Source organism: Talaromyces rugulosus, chromosome I, assembly GCF_013368755.1.
Source record: "Talaromyces rugulosus chromosome I, complete sequence".
NCBI classification, from domain to species: Eukaryota; Fungi; Ascomycota; class Eurotiomycetes; order Eurotiales; family Trichocomaceae; genus Talaromyces; species Talaromyces rugulosus.
In genome coordinates this window covers 4003787-4021558 of record NC_049561.1, presented here as the reverse complement: position 1 = coordinate 4021558, position 17772 = coordinate 4003787, and the positions used below count along the sequence as shown (strand labels likewise).

Genomic DNA, 17772 nt, shown 5'->3' with positions numbered 1-17772 from the left:
TTGGCGCACGGCGCCTCGTCCATGATTTGGCATATTAGCGCTCTCTTTGTTCCGCTGCAGCGCGAGTGAGCGCTATCACACCGCAGGGGCGGGCGAAGAGTCTAAGCTGGTGCCACTGAGTAGTGAGTGGTGGGTGGTGAGGAGAGAGTAGTGAGAGTCGTAGTTGTTGAGTAGTTGTTTCGTTTCCGGGGCCCCGTTTGGGAAGGAGCGCGACTGGCATTATCACCATTGCCGGTGCCTTCCTGCCGTCTGTACTTATAACGGACGCGGCTATCACTTGCCTTCCTCCCTCCCTTCCTTCCTTCCCTGGCACACATCCACCGCTTTATACTGTTACTCCATACTATTGTTACTCTATACTACCACGATGGCTGCCCCCAAGATCAGAGTGCTGTGTCTGCACGGCCACGGCTCCAACTCTCAGGTATGCAGGAGCTTCTCTGTCTGTTGCACACATGTATGTTCAGCGCGCTGACTTGTTGCCAGGCTTTTGAGGCCGAAACCGGTATGTTGCGACGACTATCTACGGATGACGATGAAGATGAAGAGAGAGACATAAACGCTAACCACACAAATAGCGGCCCTGCGCCACGAGCTGGGCGACGAGTTTGAATGGATCTTTGCTCAGGCCCCAGTGCCCATGCAGCCCGGCCAGTGTGAGTAGAGATATCTCTATATCCCTCCCAGTGCCGCCTCGTCGATGCTAATAATTCAAAATCTAGGGTCGACCGCCGCTCTGCTGGACGAAGAGATCATGCGCCAGCCTGGCAAGTTCTACTCGCCCTTTGATGTCAACGACAGCGCCAGTCTGCTCCAGGCGCAGGAGCGCTTGGAGGAGTTTGTCCGCCAGGAGGGTGACTTCCCGCTCGTGGTCTGCGAGAGCATCTCCGCCAGCATTGTGGCCTCGTTGCTGCAGCGTCGCGCCGAGGAGAAGCCTGATGCGCCGCCGCTGTTCAAGGGCGCCGTCTTCCTCGCCGGATACAGCCCGCTCGACCGCGATGCCATCCTGAACGCCGGCTTCGACATTCTCGAGAACCGCGCACAGTCCAACATCCAGTCGCTTCCTATCCCGACCGCCAACATCTGGGGCTCCAAGGACGCGCGCCACGTCGACCGCAGCCCGCTCTTGGCCCAGCTGTGCAACCCGGCCATGAACGTCAACTTTGTCCACAACGCCGATTCCATGATCCCTGGTGCCGCCGACGAGGAGGCCGTGGTTGGCGCAGCCCACGCCATCCAGCAGACCGTCGACCGCGCCATGTGCGTGTGCTAGTGTTTTGGGTTTTTTTTTTGGCTTGGTGTTGTTGACTCTATACCTGCGGGATGTTTTTATTGTTTTCTCTGGATGACATGAAATTTTTTTTTTTTCTTGAAATTTCAGCTGGCTGGTTGAGGGAGAATTTGTTCAATAATACTAAATATTAAATTGGAATCTCATCTCAACACATTTCATACAAAAAAATTAGTCTAGTTACATAAGAGTACGTAAGTCCGTATCGTGATTTCATTGGGTATTAGAGTAAACGCCCCGAGAACGAATCAAAAAAACGCCGGGACACCAATCAACAAAAAGATGACATGCACGCGCGCACACACCAAACACCAACCACATGCTTATTTCGACGTCGTGAAATGCAGACCGTTTACCATTTCAATATCTCCACCGCTATTGTTTCTGTCTAGAAGCAGTTCTGTTCCGGCCACGCTGCTAGGGTGTGAGCCTTCGCCAGTCGCGGCGGAGGTCTTGCTGCCCGTGCCACGACCCGGCGAGCTGGTGCCGCGGTTTCCGTACGTGTTGGAGCGGAGACTTTGGATGAGCGAGGAGTCGGCAATGCGCTCGATGAGCGGGCGCAGGATTAGGAGGCACGCGGAGATGAGGTAGCAGCCTACTTCAAGTTCGGACCAGACCAGGAGCTCGGCCGAGACGTAGGTCTGGTCGTCCGAGTTGTTGATACTGTAGGTGACCCAGAAGCGAAGGGCGGAGAAGACGAGGCCGCTATAGGTGGAATTTGGAATTAGAAATACGCTCATATATTCAAAGGGAGAATGGAGGGGGAGACGTACAGACTACCCATCAAAAAGGTCATGGCAATGCCCAGCCTCACACTCATGCGCACCCGCAGTCCAAAGGCGACCGGCATGGGCACCAGCAGGATGAGCACGTCGGTCACAATGTTGGGAACCGAGGTGTAGATCTGCATGGCGTCCATGTCGATGCACTGCTTCGCGGCTTTTGGATCCTCGCTATAAAAGGCGTCGACGTGGCGGCCGCAGGCGAAGATCGAAAGGAATACGGAAACGATAGTGTACAGCACCAGCACGGCCATCAGGATGCGCGTCACCCAGATGATCCCACGGCGCACGGAGAAGATGCGGTGGTACAGCACGAGCACGGCCAGCTTGGGCACGTTGAGGAAGGTGTAGTAGATGATTTGCAGCGCAAAGACGTCGACCAGGAAGCGCTGCACTTTTTCCGGGTGGTTGAAGAGCAGATAGTCCATGTGGTAGCCCGATCCTCCGTTGACTCCCAGGTCTGCGATACATACACTGTCAGGCGAAGTCCATGCATCGCGAATTGATACAAGAGAAACATACCTATACAAATGGCGGCCAGGGCAATCTGGCCCACGGCCGCAAAGGCAATCAGGACATCGTCAAAGCCCCAATTCGCCCTGCTCGTGTGGCGACAGTAAAAGCGCAATGCGACAAACAGCAACACAAAAGGGAGGAACACGGCACTGAAGGCGATGGGCAGCGAGTTGACCGAGTCGGCATTGAAGGCATCCGCCGGCACGGTCTCGGATGAAGGCATTGCTTATATCGTGCTAGTCTCTTGTTCTTTTTCGGCCGTTGTCCAGGAAAGGAGTTTCTGATGCGGCGTAGAGGACGACAATTGGTTTGGAGGGCGACACTAGAGGGACAGGGCTGGCCCCATTATCCAGAGCCTGGTCGACGAGAGAATTCACAGTCTGTCCTTGGGAAAAGACGTAGACACAAGAGTCTAGATGTCCCTCCGTCCCTCTCACAGCGTCTTAATGTTAAAGCATAAAGTGGTGTTGTTCAAACTTCCGAGACGATACTAAATCCAATTCGTGCGTATGCTGCGCAGCCGGCCCCTTGACTGGGGAGGGGCGGCGATCAGCCCGCGCTAGCCTCGCTGGGCGACTTCCTCCTCCACTGACTCTCTCTCTCTCTTTCTCATTATTATTACTACGTATGTACAGTGTACACGACTTTCTCGGCGCCCTTGCGTGCCACGCGCTCCATTCAGCCATCGACCGCCCTCAGCTCGACAATCATCAAGGCTCTGGTCCACGGTCCGGCACGTGGTACCTGGCGAACTCATCGACAATGGGTGGTTCTGGCTATCGAGGGCGACTCCACCGGCCCCGTCGTTGACTCGTTGGCCCATGGATCGGAGCGATTGCTACTACCACCTCGTCCCAGCAACCGTGGAATAATCACGTCGCTTTCCTATTGGCTTCGTACAGCTTCTCGGGAAAATCATCCAAAGTGCGGATTCGTGCAATTAACTACCTCCTGCGGAAACCGCAATGCTGCCACGCGGAATGTAACACCCTGCCCTGTGTCTGTGGTACTTCGTACCGACGTCCACTGCAAACCGAAGAGCTAGAGGCGTCGGGCGTACCCGAAAAAAAAGTGATCGTCCAGCTGCCCCACCGCTGAAATGAGTTCAGAACTTCAGTTTCCTGTTCCAGCGCCTGTTAGCTGCTTGGCGTACGCATCCAGTAGGGCGCGCGCATTCAGTGGCTTGCTCGATCACACGCGCCGTTGGCTGTCGATCACGCTCCTCCGGCGCTCGTTATCTCGCACTGGCCGCCCAGCCTGCAAGACAATGCTGGAAAGGTTAAAATCAAAAAGGGTACTGATCAGTGATCATTTGAGTCTTCTGGGTATGTTGGGGGCCGGGCTGGATTCTTTGATAGCGTCCATACCGGGTCTTTTTACAAAGTCAACTGCGTGGAACTGCGTGCGACCCTGTTCACAGACTGGTCTGTTCAACCGTCATCATGCCAAACGGAGGAGTTGCGTTGGGTCCTAGCGATGAGATCTCGCGGCCCTCCAGTCCAGCCAAGCTCGTCCCGTCGAACAACGGGTCCGATGCGGCTCTGATACAACCGCCAACAATCAAGGACGAGATCTCGTCTTCTGCTGCTGCTGTATCCGACGATGAAGCGGCCCCATCACCAAAACCAGAGATTACCTATCTCCATGGAACGAGATTCTACCTTCTCACGCTGGTGTATGTCCAAGTTTCCGAACTACAGAAATCATTCTGACCATGCTGCAGCTTGTGGATATGCATATTTTTTGCCAACATTGAAAGCTCCATCGTGAGCACCTCGCTGGTGACCATCACCAATGGCTTCAACGGCTTTTCGCAGGCCGACTGGATTGTCTCGGCTTATCAGATCACCTATACATGTAAGTAAACTTAAGCAAAGATTGAGTAAAAGGCCATGCTAACCGTCCAGGCTTTTTGGTCATCTGGGCCAAAATTGGCGACATCTTCGGACGCAAGCGTGCTCTTTTGGGCGCTTTGGTCCTTTTTGCTGTGTTTTCTGGAGGCTGCGGTGCCGCGCAGACAATGAATCAGCTGTATGACCTCCTTTGTACGTCGATATAGTTTGTGATATGCTAACAGTCGACAGAATCATATTGCGCTCCTTCCAGGGCCTCGGGGCGTCTGGAGCGTTTTCTGTGTCCAGCGTCATGCTATACGAGATGGTTCCCAAAGAGAAACTGCCCATGTACGGCGCACTCGCCTTTACCATTGTTGCACTGGCGACTGTCATCGGGCCGCTCATGGGCGGCGCTATCGATAACAATACCACGTGGAGGTGGATATTTTTGATCAAGTATGACAGCCTTTCTTTTCTTTTTTTTTTCGATATCCTATTGACGCTAGTGTAGTGTCCCTAGTCTTGTTGTTGCCATAATCCTGGCTTATATTGTTATGCCCGCCAATTTTCCTCACCATGGGAAACCAGTCTCATTGGAATTAAACTCCAGACCCATGAATCCCCCCTCGCCAAGCCCATTTTTCTCCTTGGCCAAAAAGATTGATGTCATTGGCGCAGTTTTCTTGCTTGCCGGTGCATTTCTACTCCTGACCGCGTTGCTGGAAGCATCGGTCAATTTTCGCTGGTCTTCTGCGACTATCATCACCCTGCTTGTCATTTCCGGGGTCGCATGGATTGCATTCTTTGCATGGGAGTGGTATCTCAGCCGCTCCAGCCTCGCTCAAGAGCCGATTTTTTCCTGGCGGTTTGTCCAAAATCCCATTTGGATGGGAATGCTTGTGTACTATCCCCTTTCTACGTCGATATTGTGATGTCGCTAATCTTTGCTATAGGAGCGCCTTTTGTCTCGGCGTGCCAATGGCTACATTGAGCATCATTCTCCCCCAGCGTTTCCAAGCCGTCAATGGCGACTCACCTCTAGAAGCCGGCATCCATTTCCTGCCGCTGACCATTGCGCTCCCCGTGGGCTCTTTTGTTGGTAACATCATCTTCGCCGTGCTTCCCAAGGTCCCACCTAGCGTTTTCCTTTTGGCAGGCTCGGCTGTGGAGCTCATTGGAGCTGGACTCTTGATCACCCTCCCATCATCTGCATCAGACTCTTTGCCCCATTCCTTATATGGTTTCCAGATCCTAACCGGGTTCGGCGCGGGAATTGTTTTCAGCATCCTAATGATGGTTACACCGCGATGCGTCGAAGTGCGCGATCTCGGTTCGTATCCTTTCTCTCCCCTTTTTTTGCATACATGTCTAACCATGATAATAGCCACCGCCTCAAGCTGTATAGTCATGTTCCGCATGATCGGCGGCGCCATTGGCGTCGCTGTTTCTGGTAGCGTTGTCAACGGCCGCATCACTGCTTCTGCTATTAGTTCTGCGCTGTCTCCAGACCAAGTGCATCGGCTGCTGGAGGACATTTCTCAAATATCTACTCTGTCGCCAGCGCAACAGGTGATTGTCCGCACTGCGCTGGCGCAGGCGTTTCATACTTGTCTTATTTTTGTGGCGGTTCTAGCTTGCGTGCAGCTGGTATCGATGTGCTCGATTTGGAGACTGCCGTCTGCGGCCAAGACGAAATGATTATGATTACTTTTTTCCCTCCTTTTTCATGATGTCGTATCTTTTGAATTCTCTTATATACCCTCTTACACTATATGCTCTTTCCATACAACGTTTCGATTAGTACAAAATTGATGTTACATCTTCGTCGACCAGCAGTATCACATCTAAGCATTGATAAAACCTCACTTTCAGTAACCTGCACACTGTGCAAAGCAATCAACGTAAGTCGTACAAATACAACGTCCTCCGCTTTGGCTAATATCAGTCCGCAAAAAAATCGAGTCAACTCGAGAAAAGACGAGACCAACTTCTAAAGAACTCGTAAACGGAATACTTCAATATTCAATACTATCATTAATGTATCTCCTAATAAATTCTTGTTATTAATGAAGAACCCACTAGTCATCCATCACTATATCGTAGTATACAATATGAGTGGACATCAGTGTTACTCATCAATATCTACAGTCATAGCTGTTTCTTCTACTTATCATCATATATGACTACAAATGTGACTCTATTCCTATAGATTGAATACAGTCACTGCAATAGCCAGGAATGACTCAAATATGCTTCATCAAGTAAAAAAATCCACTTCCTTTCCAAACAAAAATTTCTCAAATTTCATTTCACTTCTGACTTGGCTTGACTTGGCTACTCAAACCTATTGGCAAAATGACTACTAGAGCATACTGCTTCCTCGAGCTGAAAACGTCAGACGACTCATATTCTACTAAAGTTCTCGATAATCGCCATCCAAGCCCTATGGCTGTGCCAATCGGTAAATACCACCTTCGTCTGAAAATTGAGATTATCCCCAGCGAACTGGAGATCAGAAAATATAAACTCTTCTTGGACGGAGAGAAAGATCAGACTATGCTCAAAATTGAAATTTTATCGGATTCATATGAAAGAACCTCATTCAAAATCCTTCCCGCTAACATCAATCGCTCGATATGGGGCGGAAACAGTGGGGGTGTGAATCACATAGACATAATGTATGATTTCGAGGTTACCGCAGGTGTGAAGGAGAACTCGATTCATATTGGACCATTTGAGTGTCAGGTTTGGTGGTTAGATCGAGTGGGTTCTCCCTTCCAAGTTTACGTGAAGCCAATCGATATTATATTCCCCATTGATGGCATTCACCAAACAGTGATGTCGTTTTCCTAGATGCCGCAGGTTGTAGGTGCATTGGCTGTGGTTATCCATAAATGCCACTTGCATGCCCAACCTTGCTGTCAAGTCGACAAATACTGGTATAGGGGAACGCTTTCCCGGATTCCCTTCCTCCATTCTCCTTCTTCTTCTTCTTTGCTGGATACAAGGGAAAATCAGCTGCGACCAAGGTTTTAAATTCCCTAGGACTTGATGTTGACTAAACTTTCCTGTATCTACCAGTTTACATACTCTTTTTAATTCAACACATTCCACCATAATACCTTGACCAAGAGAAATTCCTGGGCTCCCTCTTCACAAAACTGAAAATTCAATCCATCTCCAACACTAGGCATCGTAATTAACACCAGGAAGCTGAATGTACAATCCGGTTATCTCCTCAATATCACTTATCACAGCCGGCATTGACGTAACATAGGCTGGGCCCCCATCCAAATGTCCGCCAAATATCATGCCCACTGCATTTGCCGAGCCACGCTCCAACACGAGTGCCCCTGAGTCACCACTATGCGCAAAGCTTTCATACTCCTCGTCTGGGATGACACACCATTCGGCCGTTACTATGCGATTACCGTCAACATCGTAGCTGGCAACATAACTCCGGAACGGGTTTATCACGCCGGTTGTTGTGGCGGTGGCAGAGCCTTGTTTGTACACGCCAACATTGGAACGAGGCCTATCAGCATGCAAAATTCGGCGTGTGTGCATGTGTGAATATTGCGGGTTGCTGTTTTCTACCTTGTTCACATGTCTTGAGGGAAACCCTTGGCTGATCTCCACGAGTGCCCAGTCGAGTCGACGGTTATGGGGGGAGAGTCTGTATCCAGAAGCTGCAAAAAGACGCCCGATAATCCAGCCTTTGTTTATTTCTCTCGTGCCTGCTCCCTGTATAGAAGACTTTTTCTTTTCGAGCTCTCGCAGTTCTTCCTGTGTCATAATCTCGGCGGCACTGTTTTTGCAGACAAGAATCTCGGCAGCGAGCTGCACCATTGCGTTTCGATAGTTGGAGATTATTTCTGAACGACGTGGGTGGCTTGGGCTCGTGCAGTAGATTGGCCTTTGCTTTTTAGCTTGCTTTTTGCGGTGGCAGTATGATCCTAAGAGAGATGTATAAGTACCTGGTTAACACTCTTAAGCAACCTACTTACCCATGTTCTCCGCTGCTGGACGAGGCATCTCTTCCGCGTCGATGGTGACATACGGCCGCACAACATGATCGGACACAAGAGCACATTGGGCAACAAGGTCTCCATTCTTTTTTATCAGGTTGACAAAGCCTCCAATTGTCCCATTTGCTTCGTTGTTTTTGAAGACGCCAAAACTAGCGCCGACACGAGGAAAAGAGAGAGTGCTGACTCGACCTTGACGAACTTCGACTGCCAGTCCACCTAAAGGAAATTGGATTAGGTCTTGCCTCGAATGTAAATATTCAGATGAGTCACCTGTTCGATGATGGATTTTGTCCAGCATTTTTACCAATCGTGGCGTGATTTCTGGCAAAATTCTCACTGTGATAACAATTGTGTGATCATCATTGCTCAAGTCTGCATACCTCTGGCGACGACATACACAGTCAATCGCGTCAAAGGTGATTTCATGTCTATCCAACAAGGCAACAATTGTCGGTGCTACCTTCTTCCAGATCTTTGCCACCTGATGAGATGGTTCTGCAGGGGAAAATCGGATTGGCAAAAGCTTTGCGTCGTTCTGTGCGGACCAAAACAAGTGATCCCCATCCGCAGCATATCTGTGAAAGTCATGGGGATAGAAAATCGAATTGTGAGATTTTGAGACTGTCGGTGCCATTCTAGGCAGAGCTAGCGCTGGGGCTCTCTGCATTGGAGTAAAGTATGCCATGGTGAGTGTTACAAAGAATTGTTTGTAAGATTTGTCTTGTTCGAGTATCTGGTTTTCTTTGTCTGGATCTGCCTAGCAACGAGTATCTATGAACTCAAGCCTCTCTGTCCGCAAGCCTATTTTCTTTTTTTTAATTATATCAATCCTTCTGGTACTCTAAAAATAACTTGATAATCACAAATTCCTTCAATGTAGTAAATAAACAGCTTTCGTTTGCATTTACCTTCACCTTCCCTTTTCGGTAATCAAACGCTTTGTTGGCAGAAAAGCCACACACCGCGTTCCCCTCTTCTCTTCTTTCACTTTTCCTTCCGTTGTTTATGAGCCACATATTCAAACACCCTCACGTCTGCTGTCAACCAGTTCTTGAACGGCCAGTGTAAATAGACATCATATTATTTCCCTCCTCCGATGATGATGCACTCAAAAGACGACATCTCTGGGTCAGGTAAACCCTCAGACCCAGGTATGTTCAGATTCATTAATTTCAGTTCAAGACCAAGCTCACTTTCAAGTTATAGACTACACCAACCCCGAGTTCTTCAAAACCACATCAGGAGATGAGTTCCATTGTACGCGTGAACAGAATACGCTCGACTGGGTCTTCAACCATCCAGAGCTGCTCGTATTCTGCAAAAGCAAGAATAACGAGATCATGTGTTTAGAGGGAGACCCTGGGTGTGGAAAGTCTGTCTGCACCAAATCCCTCGTCAGTGAGCACGTCTTCGATGCTGAAGATCGACTTGTATGCGCTTGTTTCATCACCAAAAATTGCCCAGAGGAACAAACAGCTGCAAGGGCCCTGCAATCCCTGCTGTACCAAATTTTCACAGCACATCCAGCACTACTGTCTATCCACGCGAGTGATAAGATTAAAAATGTTGGACGCTCGATTTTGAGTTGTAAGGAATCCTTGTGGGATATTCTCATCTCGGTAATATCGGATCCGGCGATAGGCAAACAAATCGTGCTGCTTATAGATGGCGTCGACGAATCTGATGACCCTTCGTGGTTTTTTTCCAAGATCGAAAGCCTCTGGGTTGGCATCAAGACGGAGAAAGATGCCAGGGTGAAGCTGTTTTACACGGCCACCCTGGCATCACTAAACATCAAGCAACTCCGTGTTATACAAAGTCAAGACTATGTTAACAATATTAGTTTTGACTTGGAGGCGCTTTCTAATTCATATTTGCAGAGTTGCAATTTCTCGACCACCAATAACCTCAACATCTCCCAAGCGTTCGCCATGCTCCGTCAACAAAACTCAAACTATCTGGCCTTCAACCTATTTCGACCCGAGATAGAAAAGCAAATAGTCGACAAACCAAGACCGCACCAAGTCAAGTTTCTGTCTTCGATGCCCAAAACCCTGGACCAGGTATACAACCGCCTGGTCAAAGAGTACGATAGCGATGACTTGTTCCGAGTGCTTTGTATTGTGTTTGGAGCTGCGGAGCCTCTTATACTTGAAGAGTTCAGTGTGGCGTTCGCCGTTAGCTCTGGTATGGGCTACCACGGGGATATCCGGCAAAAGCAACCTCGCCAGTTCGACCAGTTCCTCGCCAAGACGTGTGGTCCCCTTGTCAAAGTCGTGGGTAACAAGGTGTACCTCACCCACGACAGTCTTAGGGACTACCTGCTTTGTGTCCGGAAGCATGGACGGCCTGCGAAGTTCACCAACGTCAAAAAGGAGTGCCACAACGTCCTATCTGCCGCATGTGTTGCCTTTTTAAATCTCAAGGATGTTAAATCAAACTGTGGGTATACCGGTAAAAGCCTACCGACTTCGAAAAAAAGGAAACTCACAGGTTCCACCACCCCTGTCGATTCCATGTTCTTTTGCTTCTTCAAGTACACAGCACGATACTGGCTTCAGCACTTCAGACATGCAACAAAACATACTTCAAAAGACAACGAGATTCTACAAGACCTGTGTACACCTCAGAAAGTTGGTGAGATTCCGCATCTGCTGCAGATGTGCCCGCCCCATAACCGTGAAATCACCAAGTTGGCAGCCGAAATCAAGAATCTCATTCCCCAAAACTGTCTGACAGAGGAAAGCAAAACCATTCTCTCCTTGTATATTGCCGCATGGCTTGGTCTGGACGCTGTTCTCAAACATATGCTGCCGACACGATGGGGTCAGAAGATTCCTCCAGCACCGGGGACAAATCTCGCTCAGACGTACATTAACCGTGCCCCTCGCAAGGGATATCTCCCACCATTGGGTATAGCAACAAAAAACCGCCATTTTGCCTCAGTTGAATTGTTGCTCAAGGGAGAAACAGTGCCTCTCGAGTATGATATGGCTCCACATTTCTCACTACAACTCTCTGTGGACCTTGACTGGACAAGTCTTTTCCAGTACGCCTTTCAACTTCCTGACAAAGAAGGAGGAAAGGCATCCTCTCGTATTGAGAAGCAGTATGCAGATCAGTTGAAGGCTGCAGCAGCAAGTGGGAAGCTTGAATACATTGAAGGGCTACTCTCCAAAGGACCTAAACGCGATGAATTCAACCTCCAATCGGTCTACAGCTCGACTCTCTACGCCGCCTTCGATGCCGATGAGCCAAATATCGGTATCGTGGAGCAGCTCCTCGACCATGGTGCTGATGCTAATTACAGGGCAAAAAATCAAGAGACGATTCTCGAGGCTGCTGCACAGCATGAGGAGCCAAAATTGGTCATTGCGCTGCTCCGTGCTGGAGCTTCTCCTAATATTCATTCAAACTGTGGGAAGCGCTGGTATGAGTATGATGGTATGGAGGATGCTGCGAAAGAGGCGGGGTTTGATATCGTCATGGATTAAGTTTTTTCATAGGCGTGCAGTGAATGGGTGTATAGGTCTTAGTTTATCAGGTAATTTTGAATGGAGTAGACCAGAACAGTTATCTACAGGCAATCCTTCTCGTGAACGTGTTCCACAAGAGCTATACTGTCGAAAACCAGTCATCATCAGAATTGAATTACAGCTTCATAGTTATATAGTAAACCTAGAAAATATACACCCAACTCCAGACAATATGCTCCCATAGTAAATCAAGAAAAGACAAACTTTTGGTCAGTACAATCAGTCATCACGCTTCCGCTTGAAGCGGGCCGCCTGTTTGGGCTGGCTACCGTATGCTCTCCTTGTTGGCGCCTTCTTGTCCCTGCTCATGCTGGCTCCGAGTGTGATATCAACTCTGGGTGGTGTAGAGAATCCGAAGCTCCTTGCAACCTTGACAAGATCCAGTCTGTTGACGTCGAATACCGAACGCAGAGAGTGTGATGCGTATGCGTTGAGGTACGAGCGATAGCCTTCTTTGGCGGATTTGTTGAGATAATAATTCTGGGAGATAACTGTGAAGATGTTAGTTCGTTTGTCATGTACGCTACAAGATTTATGTTCTCACGTTTTTCAACTATTAAGCAGACACATGTTAGTCACTGTTATCACAAAATATAGTCAGGCAACTTACGTTGGGATTGAACGTTGATAATCTTCTTCTGCGGGAACTCGAATTCGACGACCGGTACTTTTGCTTCTTTCAAATGCGTGAGGAATCCCATTTCGGACGGTTGCAAAAACATCAGACTGCGACCCTTTGCTTTGGCGCCACGAGCAGTACGACCGACTCGGTGGATGTAGTCGCGTGGGTCCTAAATAATGTCAATAATGTTTTTTGAGGGACAGTGATGAAACCTACATCAGGAGGATCATATTGGACAACATAATCAATCTCGGGAATATCAAGACCTCGTGCAGCCACATCAGTGCAGATAAGGATACCTCTCTCGCTGTTAACAAACTCAAAAAAGGTGGATGTGCGTTTTTGCTGTTTCTGTTTGCCATGAATCGACAAGACCTAGGAGAGTCAGTGGGAACCAATAGCCGCCTAGGGTTAATCATACCGGAAGATCTATATAGTTGAGGAGCTCGGACTATGGAAATTAGCTGCGTCAAACAAGAGTTGGTAAACCATTCAAGTACTTACGTAGTAATTGACCGAGTTGCAACTCGAGAAGAAGACAAGGACCTTCTTTTTCAGGTTCCTCTTCAGGAAAGAGAATAGCAAAAGGAATCGCTTGTCCGGTTCACACATTACGTAGCCCTGTTCGAGTCGGTCGACAGTGGCGTTTTCAAGACGTGGCACGACGTTAATATACAACGGGCCTTGTCTGAGCGAGATGCGGGCCAGATCTTCGACTTTGGTCGTCTGTGTGGCCGAGAAGAGGGATGTCTGTCGTTCTCCGTTGCCGAGGATTTTGATAATTTGTTTCATTTCGTCTTCGAAACCGATTTCCAAAATACGATCCGCTTCACTGTAGGGTGTTAGTTGATCATGTCCAGAAATTTGGGAAATGATTGGCTCACTCTATAACAAGTTGGCGCAGATTCTTAAATACGAATCCCTTTGTATTTTGCAAGTGATCGAGTAGGCGTCCGGCTATGAAGTGTTAGTCGTGAGATAAAAAAAGTTATTGTCACTAACGTACGGGTTGCGACCATCAAATTGACACCCTTCTCAATTTTCTCAGCTTCTGCTCTTCTGTTGGCTCCTCCCATCACAATTCCATGTGTTTGGGTGTGTTTGTCCAGCAATTGTCGAGCGACACCCCAAATCTGCAGCGCAAGCTCTCTGGTCGGCGACAGGATAAGCACACCGGTACCGTTTCTAGGCTTGAACTTCAGGCTGTGTAGCAATTCAATGGCAGGGATCAACTATTGGAACAATTTCTGTTAGTGCAGTCCAGAGAACAACCAAGGCAAGGTCCTTACGAAAGCCAACGTCTTCCCCGATCCGGTCTTTGCAGCTCCGAGCACATCGCGACCAGCCATCAAAGGCGGAATGGCCCTTTGCTGAATTTCAGTCATGGTCTCGAATCCCATTTCCTTGATAGCTTCCATCGTCTTTTCCGACAGCGTCAGGTCGGTAAATTTGACCGGCATGGACTCGCCGGTCTGGGGCAGCGAAACGGCATTGGCAGATGGGAGGTCCGCAAGATTGTCCTGTTCAGCACTTTCGTCGGTTTTCTCATATTCGACTTCTTGGTCCAATTCGGTGGGATCTTCAACGGGATCATCTTGAGTCTCTTCGGGGACGGTCTTTTGCTTCTTGGGCTTGTCTTGCTTTTCGCTTGATCGGTGCTTGGACGATTTGCTCCCGTCTTCGGAAGTGTCGTGACGGCGCTTCACTTTTTTCGAGTGTTCCTTTGAAGACGCCATTTTGTCTTTGGACATTGTGTGTGGGGTGTCCAGAAGTTGGTGGATTGTTGAGTCTTCAAGAGATTGCGGCAACTTTTTTTTTTTTTTTCTCCGCCGCGATAGCGATTCTGCAGTCACGTGGCTCATCGCTCTGGGCCAATGAAAGAGGATTTCCACTCACCGCCTAGACGATCTATATTATCAGATTCATTTTCACATTCGGTTGGCATTTATCTAAAAGTCAATGCTGGAGAAATTGTGCTGAATAAGCTGCTAGATGATATATCTTAACGAGAATACACATTTGGAGCTGCACGTTTATGAATACCGTCAACTGGCGGATAATTTCAATATTGATACTAATGATCCGATGAAACAAATTAATATGTGAATAATAGATATACATGTATAGGCTTTCCAAAATTGCCTCTCGAGAAGAGTCATTTCAAGAGTCTTGGGAAGAGATTTAAATCGAAACCATTCAATCCAAGCCCAAAACTAAGACCAACCCCAGCTTCCACCACCACCCTGGAGCCCCCTCTTCTCGGCCTTTGACATTTTGGTGAGATCGTAGTGTGTGCCACCGATTGTCTTACCGCCGTTCGGGGCATGCCGTTTTGTATAGGCCTTGAACTGCATTTTTCGGGCAGGGTTAGTCTCGTTATATGCTTTGGATCGATTTGGGGACATACTTCTTCTTTCCATCCCTTGACTGAATAATCATCACTATATTCGATGTCATAATCAATGGGGTCAGGGTTGCGAACTTTCTTCATCTGTTCCACGGGCTCGAACTAATCTTCCGTGCGCTCCTGAAACTTGTACGGCCCCTTGATGACAATGCCGTTGTCCTTGGCCAGCTTCTCAAGCTTGGACACCCACGCAGTCTCTCCGTAATGGTCGCCACCAATGTCGTCCCACGACTGGATAAAATCAACGAATAAAGCCAAAACAAGTGAAATGTTCTTGGGTCCACCATTCTCAGGCAGATAGGGATTGGATAACTTGTGATTCTTTAGCAGGTAGAGTCCGGTCAGGAGAGCCTTGCCAACCATGGAAATCGTTACAGCGAATCCGTGACAGTCATCGCCCTCTAGAGAGATGGGTTAGTATACCGTGAGATACGGAGATACGATGAACTTACGAAACCAGATATCAACATAGTCCAGCTGTAAAAACATGGAGAGACCTTCAAGGTGGGCCCATGTAGCACACGGAGACACTTTTCTCCTTGAAACTTCTTTGTTGAAGTCTTTCAACTGTGACAAATTAGCAGCTATTTTGCAAGACTATTCCCATGAATGTAACCTACCCAGTTGTCAACTACCTCGCTGACGCCGTAGGAAGTGAAATTGCTGTAAATGTACAGCCCATGCTCATCCTGATCACGATTGGCAGCCTGCTTCTCCAGGTAGGTGTACTTGGCCAAGCCTTCCTCTGATATATACCAAACCCAGTCAGGGAGACCATCGTCTTGTGCGGAGTCGGTGGCAAACGTATCTTGCTCGTCGTCACCCTCATCATCACTCTCGTCCTCGTCTTCGCCCTCCTTTTCAGTCCCGTCTTTAGGCTCGTTTCGTTTATCCCATTTTTCTTTTTGGACATCCCAAATAGGTCGGGGCAAACGAATAAACTTTGGTTCCGCGACAGCGTTCTCGTCTCCTTCAGTGGTTTTCGCTGAGCCTGGGCTAGCGTTTGCTTTCTCTTTGGGGGATTTTTGGGGCATTGAAGATTCACAATTAGGATCGGCATCCGCCAAAGGGCGTTTTCTTTCAGACATGGTGTTTACTGTACGGATAATAAATAAATAGGAAATAAATTCATGTGTTGACAGTAATGGAGCACTTGATCGTATGGTAGTATGGTTTTAAGTGTTGTTTGGAGCGCGAGCGCGTCTGCGCACAGGCTTGCCGTTTGTAGAAAAAAAGAAAACATAGAATGAGATCGACAGGAGACGGCAACTTTGAAACAATTAGACGTGTAAACAAAAAAATCGAATATTCTCTAGTATGCGCAGTAATACCCCTTTTAACTATCAGTTTATGTAGAAGTTTCCTCAATTTTCAATGTTATGTTTAAATGTTCCGCATCAATTGATGTGATATGGATTATATACATCGATTGATAATACGACATCTGGAATTGATTTATATATTCTCACTACAAGCTTCAATTAACAGGTATGAATGGCAAAATTTAAAACAAATACATCGAAATATTCCATACAACAACATTAATTGGTCAATTGTACCCAGCATATTCCCAATTTGTCCACGTGGGCAGGAAATCATTGATCAATTGCTCAATCCATGTCCCCCACCCCAACAAACTTATCCCTTCCAACCCCCAATTAAATATATTGACCACCAGTTGACTCCAATTTTGATCTCCAAAACAAAACCGACCAAAAATGCACCCCCTTTTCTCGCTCCAAGGTCGAACGGCAATCGTCTCGGGCGTCGCAAACGCAGGGATAGGCTTTGCCATAGCACAAATCCTCGCCGAAGCCGGAGCCAGCGTCGCCATTCTATACAATCGAAACAAATCAGCCATTGACGCTGCCGAGACCATATCCAAGAGCCATGGAGTTCGTTGTATGTAATTTCGACTCATTCTCATTTGCAGTTTGTCCACTGAAGCACGCTAAGAGAGAGCGAGAGAGAGAGATAGGCAGCGCATACCAAGTCGACGTGGCCAAGCAAGCAGACATTGAAGCGGTGATTGCACAAATCGTGCGCGATTACAATGGACGACTGGATATTTTCGTCGCTAATAGCGGTATTGCATGGGACGAGGTTGGCGTGATTGACAGCAGTGTCGCGCATTACCACCAGGTCATGTCTACGAACCTGGACGGCGTGTACTATTGCGCGCGAGCTGCTGGATGGCATTTCCGGCGACAGGCAGCAGAGAAAACTACAATTACTGGAGAAGTTCTGAATGATTTTAGATCGGGCAGTTTCGTGGCGACGGCGAGTATGAGTGGGCATATTGTCAATGTGCCGCATTTGCAGGCTGCGTATAATACATCCAAAGCCGGGGTGATTCATCTCTGTGAGGAGGAATCTTTTTTCCTGCTTCGCGTAACGAAAACTTCTAATAGCCTCCTACATAGGCAAGTCTCTGGCCGTGGAATGGGCAGGGTTCGCCCGCGCAAACACGGTGTCGCCGGGGTTCATCGATAGTGGGTTGACCGGAGAGTGCTCAGACGAGGTCAAAGACTCGCTCAGCGCAAAGACTCCTATGCGGTTTGTGCAAACCGAGCATATAACGAGAGAGTTGAGTTGCGTTCCTGACATCCATGCTACTAGTCGTATAGGACATCCGGACGAGTTGAAGGGTGCGTATCTTTATCTGGCATCGGATGCTTCGAGCTTTACGACCGGAGCTGATATTGTGGTGGATGGGGGATATTGCTTGCCATGATCGACTATTGGTTAAAAA

The 17772-nt window shown here is 48.3% G+C and overlaps 8 protein-coding genes across 8 annotated transcripts; 4 read left to right on the top strand and 4 right to left on the bottom strand.

Annotated features, from left to right (window-relative positions):
• Positions 1-367: 367 nt before the first annotated feature.
• On the top strand, positions 368-1273 carry TRUGW13939_01345 (uncharacterized protein; the record flags this gene model as incomplete). The annotated part of the gene is made up of 4 exons (XM_035484546.1): positions 368-424; positions 487-505; positions 579-656; positions 723-1273. 4 exons carry the CDS (start codon positions 368-370, stop codon positions 1271-1273), a joined length of 705 nt encoding a protein of 234 aa, XP_035340439.1.
• Positions 1274-1614: 341 nt separating this feature from the next.
• TRUGW13939_01344 (uncharacterized protein) lies at positions 1615-2812 on the bottom strand (the record flags this gene model as incomplete). Its single annotated transcript, XM_035484545.1, has 3 exons — positions 1615-1996; positions 2065-2533; positions 2596-2812. The coding sequence occupies 3 exons, from the start codon at positions 2810-2812 to the stop codon at positions 1615-1617; spliced, it is 1068 nt and encodes a 355-aa protein (XP_035340438.1).
• Positions 2813-4031: 1219 nt separating this feature from the next.
• TRUGW13939_01343 (uncharacterized protein) lies at positions 4032-6122 on the top strand (the record flags this gene model as incomplete). The annotated part of the gene is made up of 7 exons (XM_035484544.1): positions 4032-4264; positions 4313-4446; positions 4497-4620; positions 4674-4880; positions 4936-5325; positions 5378-5754; positions 5809-6122. 7 exons carry the CDS (start codon positions 4032-4034, stop codon positions 6120-6122), a joined length of 1779 nt encoding a protein of 592 aa, XP_035340437.1.
• A 1488-nt stretch (positions 6123-7610) lies between these two features.
• Positions 7611-9140, bottom strand: TRUGW13939_01342 (uncharacterized protein; the record flags this gene model as incomplete). The annotated part of the gene is made up of 3 exons (XM_035484543.1): positions 7611-8380; positions 8432-8671; positions 8726-9140. The coding sequence occupies 3 exons, from the start codon at positions 9138-9140 to the stop codon at positions 7611-7613; spliced, it is 1425 nt and encodes a 474-aa protein (XP_035340436.1).
• Positions 9141-9557: 417 nt separating this feature from the next.
• On the top strand, positions 9558-11949 carry TRUGW13939_01341 (uncharacterized protein; the record flags this gene model as incomplete). Its single annotated transcript, XM_035484542.1, has 2 exons — positions 9558-9606; positions 9662-11949. 2 exons carry the CDS (start codon positions 9558-9560, stop codon positions 11947-11949), a joined length of 2337 nt encoding a protein of 778 aa, XP_035340435.1.
• Positions 11950-12210: 261 nt separating this feature from the next.
• TRUGW13939_01340 (uncharacterized protein) lies at positions 12211-14364 on the bottom strand (the record flags this gene model as incomplete). The annotated part of the gene is made up of 9 exons (XM_035484541.1): positions 12211-12482; positions 12536-12544; positions 12602-12782; positions 12830-12988; positions 13035-13064; positions 13118-13445; positions 13498-13570; positions 13620-13845; positions 13903-14364. The coding sequence occupies 9 exons, from the start codon at positions 14362-14364 to the stop codon at positions 12211-12213; spliced, it is 1740 nt and encodes a 579-aa protein (XP_035340434.1).
• Positions 14365-14826: 462 nt separating this feature from the next.
• Positions 14827-16108, bottom strand: TRUGW13939_01339 (uncharacterized protein; the record flags this gene model as incomplete). The annotated part of the gene is made up of 5 exons (XM_035484540.1): positions 14827-14961; positions 15021-15054; positions 15124-15421; positions 15473-15587; positions 15641-16108. 5 exons carry the CDS (start codon positions 16106-16108, stop codon positions 14827-14829), a joined length of 1050 nt encoding a protein of 349 aa, XP_035340433.1.
• Positions 16109-16738: 630 nt separating this feature from the next.
• On the top strand, positions 16739-17754 carry TRUGW13939_01338 (uncharacterized protein; the record flags this gene model as incomplete). The annotated part of the gene is made up of 3 exons (XM_035484539.1): positions 16739-16915; positions 16977-17382; positions 17444-17754. 3 exons carry the CDS (start codon positions 16739-16741, stop codon positions 17752-17754), a joined length of 894 nt encoding a protein of 297 aa, XP_035340432.1.
• Between the last annotated feature and the right edge of the window lie 18 nt (positions 17755-17772).